This window comes from Idiotropiscis lumnitzeri, chromosome 16 (assembly GCF_059441095.1).
Source record: "Idiotropiscis lumnitzeri isolate Australia: NSW breed Sydney's pygmy pipehorse chromosome 16, RoL_Ilum_1.0, whole genome shotgun sequence".
NCBI classification, from domain to species: Eukaryota; Metazoa; Chordata; class Actinopteri; order Syngnathiformes; family Syngnathidae; genus Idiotropiscis; species Idiotropiscis lumnitzeri.
Genome location: NC_142406.1, coordinates 9,282,888 through 9,297,794, shown reverse-complemented (window position 1 = coordinate 9,297,794; position 14,907 = coordinate 9,282,888). Strand labels below are relative to the sequence as shown.

At 45.5% G+C, this 14,907-nt stretch overlaps 1 protein-coding gene across 3 annotated transcripts; it reads left to right on the top strand.

Annotated features, from left to right (window-relative positions):
* The first annotated feature begins 296 nt into the window (after positions 1–296).
* prrc2a (proline-rich coiled-coil 2A) lies at positions 297–13,908 on the top strand. Of its 3 annotated transcripts, XM_088318905.1 has the most exons (18): positions 297–479; positions 4,077–4,228; positions 5,197–5,374; positions 5,496–5,607; positions 5,704–5,785; positions 5,884–6,027; positions 6,162–6,403; positions 6,495–6,583; positions 6,705–6,856; positions 6,986–7,088; positions 7,155–7,326; positions 7,612–7,704; positions 7,933–8,479; positions 8,557–8,810; positions 9,216–9,501; positions 9,586–9,808; positions 9,960–10,160; positions 10,221–13,908. In XM_088318905.1, the coding sequence occupies exons 2-18, from the start codon at positions 4,114–4,116 to the stop codon at positions 12,931–12,933; spliced, it is 5,706 nt and encodes a 1,901-aa protein (XP_088175031.1). In that variant the 5' UTR covers positions 297–479; positions 4,077–4,113; the 3' UTR covers positions 12,934–13,908. The 3 variants fall into 3 exon arrangements, with proteins under 3 accessions (XP_088175031.1, XP_088175030.1, XP_088175032.1); XM_088318904.1 differs by having other exon boundaries at positions 9,960–13,908; XM_088318906.1 differs by lacking the exon at positions 7,612–7,704 and having other exon boundaries at positions 9,960–13,908.
* The last annotated feature ends 999 nt before the right edge of the window (positions 13,909–14,907 follow it).

The following is a 14,907-nucleotide window of genomic DNA, read 5'->3' as shown; positions in this document are numbered from 1 at the left end:
CATGACCTGGACTACCCTCACTTGACATCATTCAGACATTTTCCCAGCTCATTTACAAAACAACAAAGCAATTTTCCACTACTGTGATTCATTCAGATTTAATAAAACATATTTGTTGTCTATTTTTAATCCAGAACACAGTAGTTTGTTTTTTAATCCCTCATCGACTCCCAAACGAGTCCGATCTCACGAAATTTTCCAGTAGCCTTTGATAGTTTTTTAGGTGACGCTTCGATTTACACCCCCCCCCCGTCGACCCCCCCTCTTTTATTTGTTTTCGGGATAAAGAAGGGGAGTACAAGTAAGCAGCATAGCTTCTTTGTATTTACCCACTCACATCTGTGACGAAAATGCTAATGGGGGGGTGTTTGACTATGCGGGGGAAATAACGTTGCTTCGCTAGCTAGGACGCTGTGCTAGCAAAGCTAATCTAACCTCATTCTGCGAATCAACCTCGAGACAAGTCGGGATAAGACCAGGTCAGTGGCTGGAAATAGTTTTCGAATACATGTTATAAAGAGACATGTATTCATTTCGCTGTTTTTAGAATAAAAATAATGCGCTGTTGGAACAGACCAGCGACGGAATTTTGTTAAGGAGCAGTCTTGGATGCTTTTTTTCGGGAAGGGATAGTCTTGGTTGTTTCTAGCCTGGTTAGCCTAGCTTGCTAATGAATGTATGTTTATTGTCTTACAACTATATGCGGTGGAATTCAAGTATCGGACTCGATTTAATCGCAGTATAAATGACAAGTACTTTGTTCAATTATCTGGTTATATACGTCTGATATCAGTTTAATGTGGATAACGCTAAACATTAGATAGCAGTCGTTCAGTCAGTTTCAGACCGATGTGTAGCTTTCCGTAATTCAGTGTTTGATTTTGACACGTGAACGTTTGGAACTAAGACTAATGTTATTTACCTTTACGTGTCTTTACAGTATATGTGTTTTTATCTTACTCCATGCCCAAACCGGCGTCGCTAAATGTTAACGGTAAAATCACCCGGGCCTCTGTCCAGCGCCATTTTGTTCCGTTCCCTCATATGTCTGTCAAAATTAAAAGCGTCATATGAGTAAAATAAAGACCGAGGAAGCTCACAGGAACCTTTTAGCGTGTGATTGATAAGAAAGGCCACTTGAATGGTGGGAATAGCTCCAAGTGTAATCGCCACTGTTGAAATGCGTTATGAAACATCAACGCAGTCCCCCTCCCAATGCGAACATGGATGGCCTGCCAGTTAGCTCCGGCTAGCATCAGTGCTACAACAAAATCGCATTCAATCCAAATAGTGTCCATTTTAGGGGTTGAATTAGGACTTTTAACACTCGTACTGTTGCATCTGCGTTGCGCTGGCAACTGTGTCGAGGTAACAACTCTAGAATATGATTAGGTAAGGCCCCGATGCTGCAGATAGTGCAAGGCTTTGTATAGCGAGGCTGCTGGCCCCTTTAATCCCATATAGTTGACCAGTCGTCCACGACCTAATTTTCTAATCTCATCTGGCCATTTACACACGGAACATGCATTCGGTGTCAACATCGGTTGTGCTGTTCTATAGTGTAAACGACACACACGCACAATTGGGATATTTGGGCAAAGTTGTGTTGCACGTTTATCGTTGTTGGTTTGCTTTGTTGTTCTTAGCAAGTGGCGTTGCTCAGGAATGATATCCCAACCTTGCCTAAGCAAGCCGAACGTGTTCAGTTGTATTATAGATGCATTTAATAGGTACATGCTGGTAAGGGTGTTGCATTGAGAGGTTTCGTTTCACTCTTGATTTATACTGATTTAGTCCCTCTCAAAATATTCATAGTGTAAATAATCTTTCCGTATTGAAATTAATGCAAGTTTCATTAATTCTACAAGCCTTCTGTGCCTTCCGGTGTCAATTGTTTGGATATTGAAGTATAATACTGTCATACAAACACAAATGAAGAAGAGTTTTCGACGCTGGTAGAGTACAGTACATTTGTCGTTTATTTTTTGCATATGATTAAGGATGAATGCATTTCGACTTTAATAGTACTAATACTCGTAATGATACTGTTTTGTTTTGAAAATCACCAAAATGAAAATATTAAAATGAACACAAAAAATGCATCTGTGTACTTGTAACTGTAACTGACATCAACATAAAATAAATCAATAAAAATAATTGACAGAAAAATCATTTTGTTTTTGTCAGAAAATATTATCTACATTATCTATGTTACTTATTGAATTGTAACGTCCCTTTAATTACGCAACAAACGGCCATGCATGTATGTCTTCACGAGATGCATGTTCCGATGCCAGAAGTGGCCACATACGATAAACAGTCCGAATGGCTCAGAAGAAAAGCAAAATTGTTAAAGGGAGTGTTAGAAAAAGGTACTGTATCTTCGTGGTTTTGCTCTGCATTCGCTGGTGATGGCATGAGCAAGATGATGGGGGGGGGGGGGGATTATCTCAAGAAATATGTTGAAAATTCATCTTTTAAAAGATAATGTGATATCCCACTTGATGTGTTGTTTTTTTGGGGGGTCTGAAAAAGACATTTCCCTGAATAGGTACATCAGGAATGACAACAGTGTAACGTGCAAATTTGGTTGAAATCAAAGCCTGAAATACTTGTTGTATGTGGATTGGCCTTTAAAACAGAAAGTCATTCAAATACATACTGTATTGTAGTGAAGCGAGCCAAACACTTTTGGGGGCTGGGGATTTTGCTTTTGTAGGTATTACAAAATAATCTCTCTCATGAATCCTGTTAAGTGTGGAATGAATAACGCAGTGGTGATGATTTCACCTTTTGTTGATACGCAGTAAAATGAGTCCTGGCACTTAGTTGCATTAGCGCCAACCATCTCTCAAAGCAAGGTACAGGGAAAAAACAGTTGTTTCCATAGCAACCGTTTTTTTTTTTGCCGCTTTTTTTGTACAGTGATTCTTTGTTGATGTGTTTAGTTATGCGTTGTTAAGCGCTATCCCACTAAATAAGAAATTGAGCTAGAGCAAGGAATTTTGCGCATGGTCAAAATGTTCTCGTGATAAGAAAAAAAACGACAGTTAAAACTGTATGAGAATGTCTGCCGAACGTCTTTGCGACCTTGAACGAACCTTGACGAGAAATCAACATTCACTGCGTTCGCAAACACTCGCAATTCTTCGCCACTTATATTATGTGTCTTCTGTCGCTATCCTCCGAGACTAGACAGAACTTGTCCTTATTTAAAATAAAGTGTGGGACAAATAACAGGCTGTTTTGGGAGAGGCAACCTGTTTTACCAACAGCACTGTTTTAACCCGTAAAGGTTCTTTTAAGTATAAATAAATTGCTCTGCTTTGACATGCACATTTACGTTGGATTTTCAGGCACATTTTCAGTATCTCTGGAAAGTAGGTAATGGGATTTACTTTCCACTCCAACAAAAAAATGTACATATAATAAAGACTTGGGCAAAATAGTGTTTGTGGGCAACATCCGGTAAATGTAGTCCCTCGCCAGCCCTCACATGATAAAGTCAAAATAAAAATAAAAATATGCAGTGTATTTGTGGTGCTTTAATTTGGATATGCACGTGTGTGGGTAAGAACAGAAAGTTTTGTCTTCAGTATTGGCAACTAAATGACTTTTCTGATTCCTATGGTCACTATTTAAAAAAAAAAAAAAAACAATGTCAAGCACCATTCTTATTCTCTGCATGCAAGATGGGAGAAAAATGTTAGTTACTGTTCATGTCAGCCCTCCTTAAAAATTTAGAAAAGTGAACGCTCACACTTCTGGTTTTTTTTTTTTTTTGTGAATGTTGATGAAATAATTATGTTAATATTTCTTTGGGTATAATCCAAATCAACGCAAGTAGGAGGTTATTAAAATTATGTTAAAATATGTAGAATTATAAAATTTTAAATGACGTTAAATTAACATCGGAAATAATAGAGGTGAGCATGGTGCAGTCCCCGACAATCATTTCACTTTATCATGTGGCCCATTTGGAAAGTATTTTCAGTGGTGTATTGTTGAGCAGTGTGTTGTTGTGTGCATGATATAACTGTCCCGTTGTAACATATTGCCGTCTCTGCATCCCGCAGTCTCAGGGCTCACCATACTCGATGAGCGGACAGCGCAATGTCAGAGCGCTCTGGGCAAACTGCAAAGGGGAAGGAAGGCAAAACCAAGTATGCGTCTCTCAACCTGTTTGATACATACAAAGGAAAGAGCCTTGAAACACAAAAGCCTATTGGTGAGTATCGTGGCAAAAAATAATCACATTTTCTTCAATTAACACTTTTTGTTGAGGTGTTTTTTTTTTGTTTTTTTTAATTGAGGATAAGTGGGATAGAAAATTAATGGAAAATTAGAGGCAATTTTTCCCTTTAATATGTTAATGTATTTCAAATTATATTCAGAGAATTTTCTTTTATTTTTCATCCCTGTGATATTATTTCCCAAATTTAGCATGAATCTGTTTTGCATCGATTATATTCCCCCGCCAAAAATATGTACTTTAACCAAAAGAATTTCTTCCGTCCCTGAGCTGTGCATGTATTTATCCCTGCAGTTCAAGTTTGTCGAGTCTCCAGCCTGCAGCGCAGTTATTGCCGCATAGGCCAGAATTTTGATTAATAGAAGGTTTATCATGTGAGCTGATCCAGAGGTTTGCTTGTGAACAGCATGCGGATTGTGCTTAGTCCCTGTACTGCATGTTTTATTTAGGATCTCACTATTTTCCTTCCAGCATAGTAAATCTTTGCGATGTTTTTTTTTTCATTTTATTTGATTTCAATCCCCCCAGGACAAAATGGCTGTTTGAATCGGCACAGCTTCACTTTTCATATTCCAAAGCATTTTCCTGCTGCCAGGATGGCCGAGTGGTCTAAGGCGCCGCGTTCAGGACCCAGTCTCCCCAGGAGGCCTGGGTTCGAATCTCGAATTTCCCCATTGTGGGACTAATAAAGGCAATATTATTATACAGAGTTGGCTACTTCTGACAGATTCTTGATTATTAAAGTAGATCATGGACATTATTTCTATTTTTTTTAACTGATAATTATTATGCAATACCACAATACTTGATCAGCTGTAACACCTGAATGTCCCCTCTGGGGATCATTTAAAGTGTTATCTTATCCTCTATTTCCGAAACCAGTGTGTGGTGAAAATCCTGGTTCCTGACCACAGCTAACATTTTGACCTTGTTTGTCTGATCAGTTCCCCCCCGCCATGGCTTGCAGTCTCTCGGTAAAGTTGCCTCTGCCCGGCGTATGCCACCCCCTGCCAATTTGCCAAGTCTGAAGGCAGAGAATAAAGGCAACGATCCCAACGTCTCACTCGTTCCCAAAGACGGCACAGGATGGGCAAGCAAACAGGAACAAGCGGACCCAAAGAGGTAAATTGCGCTTGTCTGACGTACTCATTTCAAATGTGTACGTATCAGAAGAGAATCACATTTGAGTTTCAGTTTTTCTTTCCCCCCTGCTATAGTATAATTTTTATTTTGATTCTTTCAGTACCGATGCATCGTCAGCACCGCAGCAGGAACCGCAGCAGCCTGTGGCTTCACAGACGCCTGCACCGACCCGCCCGAGAACCCCGCCAGCTTCAGAGGTGCCAACAGTCACAGTAAGATACATGCATCAAGGCAATGGATTTTTTTTTAGGTTCTAAGGAAAAACAGTTGACACATATCTTATTTTTGTACGTCTTTGTCCTGTTCAGGCTTTGGCTCCAGCTTCAACCCAGGCCGCAGGGGCAAGGTCCTGGGCACAGGCCAGTGTTACACATGGAGTACCAGGGGATGGTGAGTATTTTTTTTTCATGTATCCCTCACATGTGTGCATATTTTTGCCAAAGCGCGTTCCCTTTGACTTTTTTTTTTATATATTTTTTTTTTTGCAGGTGGAAAGGGATCAAACCTACCGTCGCCATTCTCTCGCGAGGAATTTCCCACCCTGCAGGCAGCTGGCGACCAGGACAAAGCTGGCAGAGAACAGGGCACTGCAGATCAGTGGTATGGGCCCGGACCAAGCCTCCGCCCCCAGAGTAAGCGATGTTTCGTAATTCTCGGCAAAGGGGAAAAAAAAGTTTCTTGAGTAATGCAGGACATTTCACAAAGCGCATTTTACTTCTAGTAAGTATAAAGAATTCATAATTTTTCTTCTGTACCATCTGTGTAGACGTTACAAGCTGGCGGGACGGTGGGGGCCGAGGCCTGGCACCCACCCTCGCTGGGGAGGGGGCGGTAGAGGGTGGCAGCGGCGGGGTTTTGCTGATGGACGGGGCAGCCGGGGTCCCACCTCAGAACTCGCAGTCCCACGTGCCACCTAGGAACCCTCCCGCAGGCAGCCCCGCCTTACCCCTGCCTCAGCCCCCTGTGGGGCCTGGGTTTCCCCAATTCCGAGGGATCATGCCTCCGTTTGTAAGTTTTCTTCTTCAAATGTAGTTTGCTTACACTTAGATTTCACAGGGAAGAGTGTGTCTGAGCTTTTTTGTCTCCCTCTCTCTTCTAGATGTATCCACCATATTTACCCTTCCCGGCAAATTATGGTCCTCAAGGGCCCTACAGGTTTCCACCACCTGGTGAGGGTCCAGCTCCAAGGTACGTGCTCGCCCATATGCAAATGCTCTTTGGAAAGTGAATACATTCCAGAACATTAATAATAAGTTCACATTAAATTAGTCATTAATAAATTAATGATGCATTGTCCCACCTCTTTCAGGTTCTCTCGGTCGCAGGTTGGTCCTGACAGCAGGCCTCAGCTTCTTACACGAGATGCAGGTGGAGAGGTGGTCAAGCGACCCTCCATCCTAAAGCAGGATGACCTCAAGGAGCTCGATGAGCTGGACCACGATGGAGATGAAGGCTGGGCAGGTCTGACTTTGCTTATTTGTAATATTGTACTTACAAATGTGTTTTCTTTTATAGATTTAAATTGATTTAACTTAAACCTTTTTCAAAGTACTGCTGTGAATGATTATTTGTCCTATTTTGGTTTATCAGGGGCACACGAGGAGATTGATTACTCCGCAAAGTTGAAGTTCAGTGATGACGAAGGAGATGACGAGGGAGAAGAGGGCACAACAGAGAGCAAGAATGACTCAAAGTCAGTTTGTGACCAAATATTAAATTTAGTTGTTGTATTAAACTAATTTTAAAAATCTATTTTTAGTGAGCGGGAGAAATGTCAAGAAGCCCCCTCTGCAACCTCATGCTCTCGAGCCTCAGACAGCAGTGGAGATAACCGCCACAGTCCTCCCTCCAACACTGACGATGGCCCACAGACTCCCTCCATCAAGCCAGGATGGGCTGAGGGTAGCCAAGGAGCACCAGCCAATTACCAGGTAACTGCATGTTTAGTGTTGAGAGGCTTGACAAAACACATTTTTGTGTACAAGTGTAGGTATACCGTCATATTAGTAGTGTAAGGCGTGACAGACGTGTGGTCTCTTTAAGCACGTTATTTTTTTCATAGATTTAAAGAACTCGTGTTTAATATTCGGCCCAGGCACAATATAAAAGGGAGAGGCCCAACATACCACATAAGCTTGTGGAAGTGTTGGTGTGTATGTCTGCGTTTTGTAAGTGTAGACCATTGTGTATGGCTGACGGGGTCTGCCTGTATACAGGGGCGCAGGCATGGACTGGGTGGTCACCGGGAGCAGCCCTCCCCTCCACCTGGGCCATTCGTCGGACAAGGGCCTCACTCCTTTTACCGACAGGTAGTCATCCTGACCGGGCCTTTTAGACATAAATTTCATCATTTCTCACCCATGGGCCACAGAAACTAAAAGTAATTAATTTGCAGAGTTGGATTTTTTGAATTTTGGGATTTTTCTCCACCCCCCTTTTTATTCTTTGGTTAAAAAAATATTCTCTGCACAATTGCAAAGATCTGGATGTGAAATGAATTTCCTTAATGATGCTGATAATTTTAACAATTTGCACAGGACCGGTCTCACAACCAGAGTGCATCATTGGTCTGTGGAAAAGTAGGCCACCCCCAGCATCAGCCAGCAGCAGGAGGCCCTACTCCTCCTCCCCAGCCTGGGTTGCTGGTCCACGGGGTCCCAGCGGACGACGAGGATGAAACATGGCGTCAGCGCAGGAAGCAATCCTCCACTGAGATCTCCGCTGCTGTGGAGCGAGCCCGTCGACGCCGCGAGGAGGAAGAACGTCGGATGGAGGAGGAGAGACGTGCAGCCTGTGCCGAAAAGTTGAAAAGGCTGGATGAGAAGCAGCAACAGCAGAGCAGCAGCGTCGGAGGTAGCGGCGGCAGCAAGACACCCAGCCTCGATGGGAATTCTACGGCAGCCACAGCTGGCAGCCCAAGTCCATCTCTGTCGGCCTCTGCGTCTTCCCCTAACATCAGCCAGCCACCGTCACCGTGTGTCGACCCTGAAGAGCCTCCTGTGCTGCCTGCGCAGTCAGGCACAGGTCTTGGTGTCGGAGACAGACAGCGGGCGAGCAGCAACAGCAGTTACGACTCTAACACAGGTACATTCACACGCGTCTGTATAATTAGTTTGACGATAAAAAATACATATACCAACACGATTGTCTTTGCCATTCAGATGTCCAGCATTGTCCTCAGCCAGCTGTGACACAGCCACAACCACCGACGTTGGAAGTACCTTCACCAGTAGACAAAGAAGAGACTGCCTGCACTCCTCACATACGAGCAGCAAGTGGAGGTGAAAGAGGGGCGGAACCAGTGAAGACTGAGAATATTGGAGGAGGATCAGGCCGTCAAGCAATTGTTCCTCCGGGCCAGGGTTATTCGAAGTACCAAAAGTCTCTCCCACCTCGTTTTCAGAGGCAGCAGCAGGTAGGGATATTATACTGGCAATTGATTGAGCACGACTGTATCTTTTGAAAATGTTGTGTAGCTTGTCTCTTATTAGTTTCACAATATGTCATATAGCTAAGGAGGACGTTGACAAGACGTAAATATCATGATTACCATGATATTTATAAAGAAATGTAGTGATACAAAGTCCTATGTAATTTGAACATCAGGAATTGTAAAAGGTCCTTCTAGAGTTTAAGACGCACCAGTGGAAAAAATGCATTGCAAAGAAGAAAAAACAGTTGCTCCATGGTATAAGTAGCATGACATTGCATGAAACAATGCGTCTGTTTTCGCCCCTGTGTACATAGAAGTCTAAAGAGGCCTTTACACTCAACAAGGTAGTGATCTTACCCCAAACTATGTTTGCCTTCATGTTGATAGGAGCAACTATTGAAGCAGCAACAGCAGTGGCAACAGCAGCATAGCCAGGCATCCCAAAGCCAGATCTCCCCCCAACCCCTAGCGCCGCAGGGTCCTTCACCAGTTTCAACACCCCAGCCAGGACCTGGACCTAAGCAGGGTGGACCACTTTATCAACCTGGAAACTTAGTTCGACCTCTTCCAATGAATTTTGACCCACGCTGGATGATGATGCCCTACATGGACCCTCGCATGATGCAGGGCCGCCCTCCTATGGACTTTTACTCCACTGGCATGCATCCATCAGGTAAGAGGATTTTTTTTGTAATTCTTACAAATATATCTATTTGGATCATATTAGTTATGTCATTAAATAAAAAACAATCATCAGGGCTCATAGGGCGTGAGCGGTCTGATTCAGGGGGATCTGGTTCAGACCCCTTTGATCGGCAACAACAACATCCAGGGCACCCGCACCGTGGTACTCCTCCTATTGATCCTAAATTGGCTTGGGGGCCTGAGGTATTTCCCGGTGGAGGAGAAGGTTGCGGAATAAATCCCCCTCCGAGGCAGAGGCAGACGTCAGAGGAGGAGGATGTGACAAAAGGGCCCAGGTATGGGAACACAGTAGACCTAAATGCTATTTAATTCATTTTTATTACATTTTTTAGGCTTTATTGGATTCGTATTCCGTTAATTGTATCAGTCTTAGATGTGCTAATTGACAATTCTAAAATCCCATTTGTTTCATCTTTTTTGATTTAGGAGTGACACTCCTCCACATCGCATGCGAGAGGGTGGATTGGGTCCCATCAAGCAGCCCAACACAAGCACCGGGCCGTCGAACCAGACGCCGCCTCCTGTTAACGCACCGGGCAGTAGCCACCCCCCTCATCATTATATGAGTGGTCGGGGCAACTACAACAACTTTTCTGATCAAGGTGCAAGAATGACACCGCACCATCAGCAGCAGCAACAAAGAGGTGGTGAACGGGGCGCCCACTCCCATGGCTTCACCCATCAAGATGACGTCCAAGCTCGCGGATCTCAGCCAGGCCAGCTTTGGGGGGCGCCACACCCACATTACGATCGTAATGGCCGTGCAGAGCTCCCTAACGTCGAAGGCAACTCCCACCTGCATCATCACCACAACCACCACCCTCAGCAGCCTCACTACACTGTGCAACCACATAAGCACGAGAATAGCCATGACAGGGTAGCTGAGGGCCCTCCGAAAAAAACTAACCCTTCTCCTCCTCTCCACCAGCCCTCGCTCTCGTCCTCATGCTCCTCATCTTCATCTTCTGCTTCTCACAGGGAAGACGGCAGTGCCAAGGCCTCTTTGCATCATCATTCTCACAGAGAAAGTGAAGCTGGTGTCGGGCAAAATCTCGGTGAACGAAGCAGTGGCAGCAGTGGCGGTCATGTAAAACATGAAAAGGCCGGCTCTGCATATGCGCCACATGTTTCCTTGACCTCTAGCTCACCTCCTGCTCAACATGGCAGTCACTCACAGCCGCAACACCATCCCCATCCAAGGTCAAACCAAAGAGGGATGCGGGATCATAAAACCGAGACCCAGTGGGGCCCTCGACCCGGAAGCACCAATGCAGGTGGGGCTTCCTCTCATGGCAGGAGGGCCAACAATGCAGGAAGTGGGACCAATTCCCGTGGCGCAGATGACGCTTCCCATTTGCCATCAGATCACAAGCCCGCGAGCCAGGCCGGACCCAACAGAAGGGCGGGTCCAATCAAGAAGCCAATGATGAAAGAGATAAAGAAAGAGGGAGGAGTTGACGGAGGAGAAAAATCAAGCCAAGGCGTTAAGGATAAAGAAAAGGATGGTGGCCAGGCCACCTCACTCAAGCAGGATGCCGCCTCCTCTCATGACACGTCGGCGCCATCAGGTAAAGAAGAAGCTGCTGTGACAATAAAACCTAGGAACAGCGGTAAAGAACGGCCGCCTGGAGGGGGTGGCGGCGGGTTAGGGAGAGGACCTAAAGAAGCAGATGCCACTTTTTCAGGATCCTCATCCCGGAGGGACAGAGACCGTTCCTTTGAAAGAAGAACCAACAATTCCCATAATCATGGCGTCTCCAACAAAGCCACCAGGGGCAGTCGTGGGCGAGGTGGCGAGTTTTACGGCCGTGGTCGTGGTTATAGAGGTACCTACACGGCCAATGCTGGGCCTGGTGGCGGCAACCGAGGCAGAATGGCCGGCAGGAGTGGCAGAGACTATCGTTCATCAATTGCTGTCGGCCACCATCACGATTCGAAGGGGGAAGGTCCCGGTGGTCGACATGGTCCAGAGAGGCCCCGTCACAACCCGGCCAGGGCCAGGAATCGAAGTGAAACGCGTAGTGAGGGCTCAGAGTATGAAGAAATCCCCAAGAGGAGGAGGGAGAGAGGCTCAGAGACGGGCAGCGAGAGTGGTGCAAGTGACCTCGGTCAGTCGGACAAGGATGACACCCACAAACCCAACACCAAGAATGGTATCAATACCAACACCAGTACCAGCGGTAACGTTTCCTCTGCACCACCAAGAGGGTCACAGGCTCGGGTTTTCACCCCTAGGGGGGTGCCATCAAGGAGGGGCAGGGGCGGTGGTAGCGGGGGAGGAAACATCTACAGGAACAGTGGCAATGTTGGCGGACCACCTGGAGGACACAGAGGTGCACCCAGTTCGGCACCTCACGGGGGACCCTCAAGGCAACAGAGCTCCGCAAGAAGGCAACAAGCCCCGTCACAAACCTCAGGGCACAAGGACTTGGGTAGAGGAGGACCTCCTTTGGAGAAGAAGGAGAAGCCGGCCGATGGTCATGGATCCAATCCACCCCCGACTTCCTTGGTGGCTGCAGCACCTGCCACTCAAGCGTCCACTGACAATGGCGCTGTTTTGTCCCAACAAGCGTCAACCAACCCTGCGTCAATCACTGGCGCCCCAAATTCAGCCCCTCCTCCCGCAAACCGCGGGTTCCCTCCCAGTGGCTTCGAGCGCCCCAAGCGTCGTCGTCACATGCGTTCCCAACATCAGCAGGACAAGCCGCCTCGCTTCCGCAGGCTGAAGGAGCGAGAGAATGCCGCGCGGATCAACGGCGGCGTAGGGGTTATCGGGGGAGGAAGGCCCTCCTCCCCTTCTGTAAACTCGGTTCAGGACAGTAACGGAACCGCCGTCACGACGACGCTGATCAATAATGCCCAGAACGCCAACCACAGCGCTACGCTTACAGCTACCAATAACAGTGGCGGCGGGCACCTCGGCAATGCAAACAGCCACCATCATCCGCACTTCAACCAGGGCGGCACTGGACCCGCCCACCCCCAGCACCACCACAGCCACGGAGCCAAGTCCCCGGACTTCACCAACCAGAACTCAGACCAGGCCAATGAGGAGTGGGAGACAGCCTCCGAGAGCAGCGACTTCACCGAGTTCCGAGACAAAGAGGGAGGAGGGAAGACGTATTCTTCTCACCATCACCACCACCTCGGGAAGGGAGGCGGAGGCGGTGGAGGTGCGGTCGAGCGAGAGATGACAGGGAAGGAGCCTCAAGCTAATAAAAGAAGCTTTTCGAGCCAACGTCCTGGCATGGAAAGGCAAAACCGGAGGGTTAACGTCGGAGGAGGCGGAGGAAGAGGCCCTCGAGGTCCACCGGGCGGTGGTTCCGGCGGGACGGGAAACGGAGGCGGCAACCGTGGAGAAAAGCGGGGCAACTGGCCCTCCCCAAAAAATAGGAAGTGATGGAAAATTTGAAAACATTTCGGCTGAACTGCACTCACTTTCAACCCAACTCTTCCGTTTTTAAACCGTTTTGATTAATTCATGTTTGAATCCCTAAACATATAAGTGTGTTGTACAGTATATGGAGACGGTATTCTACATTGACCCCAGTCGACTTTCCCCTCCCCCCCTTCTGCATCAGTTTGCTGTCGACCGTCCTTTCCTGTACATTTTTTTTCTCCGTTGAGTTTTGTCTTGCTTTCCGTTGAATCATGCCCTCTTCACCTTCCAAAACAAAACAAAAAAACAAATCTTGCCCCAGGTGGATATAACACGCATGTAGTTCTGCGCACATTGTTTGAAATCGGAGGAATTCACACAGCTACACATACAAGCACAATCTGACATCTTCAATGTTGAACCTGTGTAGTCATGTGGATGTGGAACTGAATTGGCAAAACATTCAATTGGGCAAATTTTTATATTCATGTACCTGTGTATATTTCTACCACACTTTGGCCTTTGGTGGTGTACAGTAGTCCAGTTCTGCACGACTTCCCCTTACAAAGGAGAAAAGTGCAGCTTCAGCCTAACAAGAACAGTACCAGTGTATCATACAAGTATCTTATTTGTTTTCCGGAGAGTTGTGTCAATTCAGTTGAAACCACACAAGAGATGGTGTGCGTGCGTGTGTGTGTGCGTGCGTGTGTGTGGTTTTGTTTGTTTTTTACAAAGTGGATCGTTAAACAGCCCTCAATCTCTTATTTACTTTTCGTTGGCTCCCTTTTTCAGCTTTCTGCAATGTCATAACTGTGATAGGACCCATGGAATATTGTTCTACGTCACTAGTAATGTCTTTTTATATCATCGTCCTGTTGCTCGTGTAGATGCTGTTTTTTTTTCTTTAATGCTTTCATGTCAACCTGCTTTGAAATTTCATTTAAATTGACCAGTCTTTTTTTTTTTTTAAAGAAAATAAAGGCTTTTTCAGCCTCACCGTAGCATCCTTGTTACCTGTAGAATTTCTGCACACCGCAAAAATACTCCCCGATGTACAATAGCTTTCCTATTTCGTTGATGAATTTGGTTAAACCGACTCTTAATTACGTGAAGGCTTTATTTTCCTCAGAGATTTCCATTTTTTATTTAGCAGAATTGTTTTTTTTCCTCTCTTAAGTGGAATGTCTCTTTAGGAGGAATCGGGTTAAAGGAGAAATTTAGGTCATTACAGAACATGTTTTCAAAAGTTGTCGGTTGGTTAAATTATAAATACTTCTGTAGGTAATTTTGTTGTAACAAGCACTCCTTTTTAAGTATATGAAAAAAAAACGTGGTTGCTGTTTTTCCGTTTATTTTTCTTTCAGATTTTTTTTTTTTTTCATTTAATAGAGCAAGTTATATGTGATACAACAAAGACAGGTGCTCTGTCTGGGCCCAGAGTACAAAGATATAGGTCGAGTATTACATTTCCTCTGCTGTTGTGCATGCTGTGATGCACCCTGTGCTATTATTATTGGGACTTTTCACTGCAACAAAGACTAGCAGGAGCTGCTTTTCTAAGTGTGTGCGCTCAGGATGGCTGGAGAGGCAGAATCATCCGAAACCACAAGAATTCAACAACCAGGCTGGATTTGTTCAGGAAATATTGCATTTGTAACACTTGTAGTCACGCAGTAGACAAACCTGCAGTTTGGAGACATATGAACTTAATTCATCTGCAACAATTCACTGCTGTAAGTTGGGGTTTTGTTTGTTTACTGACAGTAACAGTTTAATGGGGATGTTGCGAGTAGGGCATTTGGTGATTTGTGAGTGTGCGCGAGTGTGTGATATGTATGTGTGTGTATTCTGGTATCTATATTGTAATGGGAACGGCAAGGGCCAGAGGGTGATGACAATGGCAAGCAACTTTCCGCCTTGTTTGCGCACACTTGATTGAACCAATGTTATCAAATCTGCTGCTTTAAAAGAAAAATACATCCGCTGTGATGCATT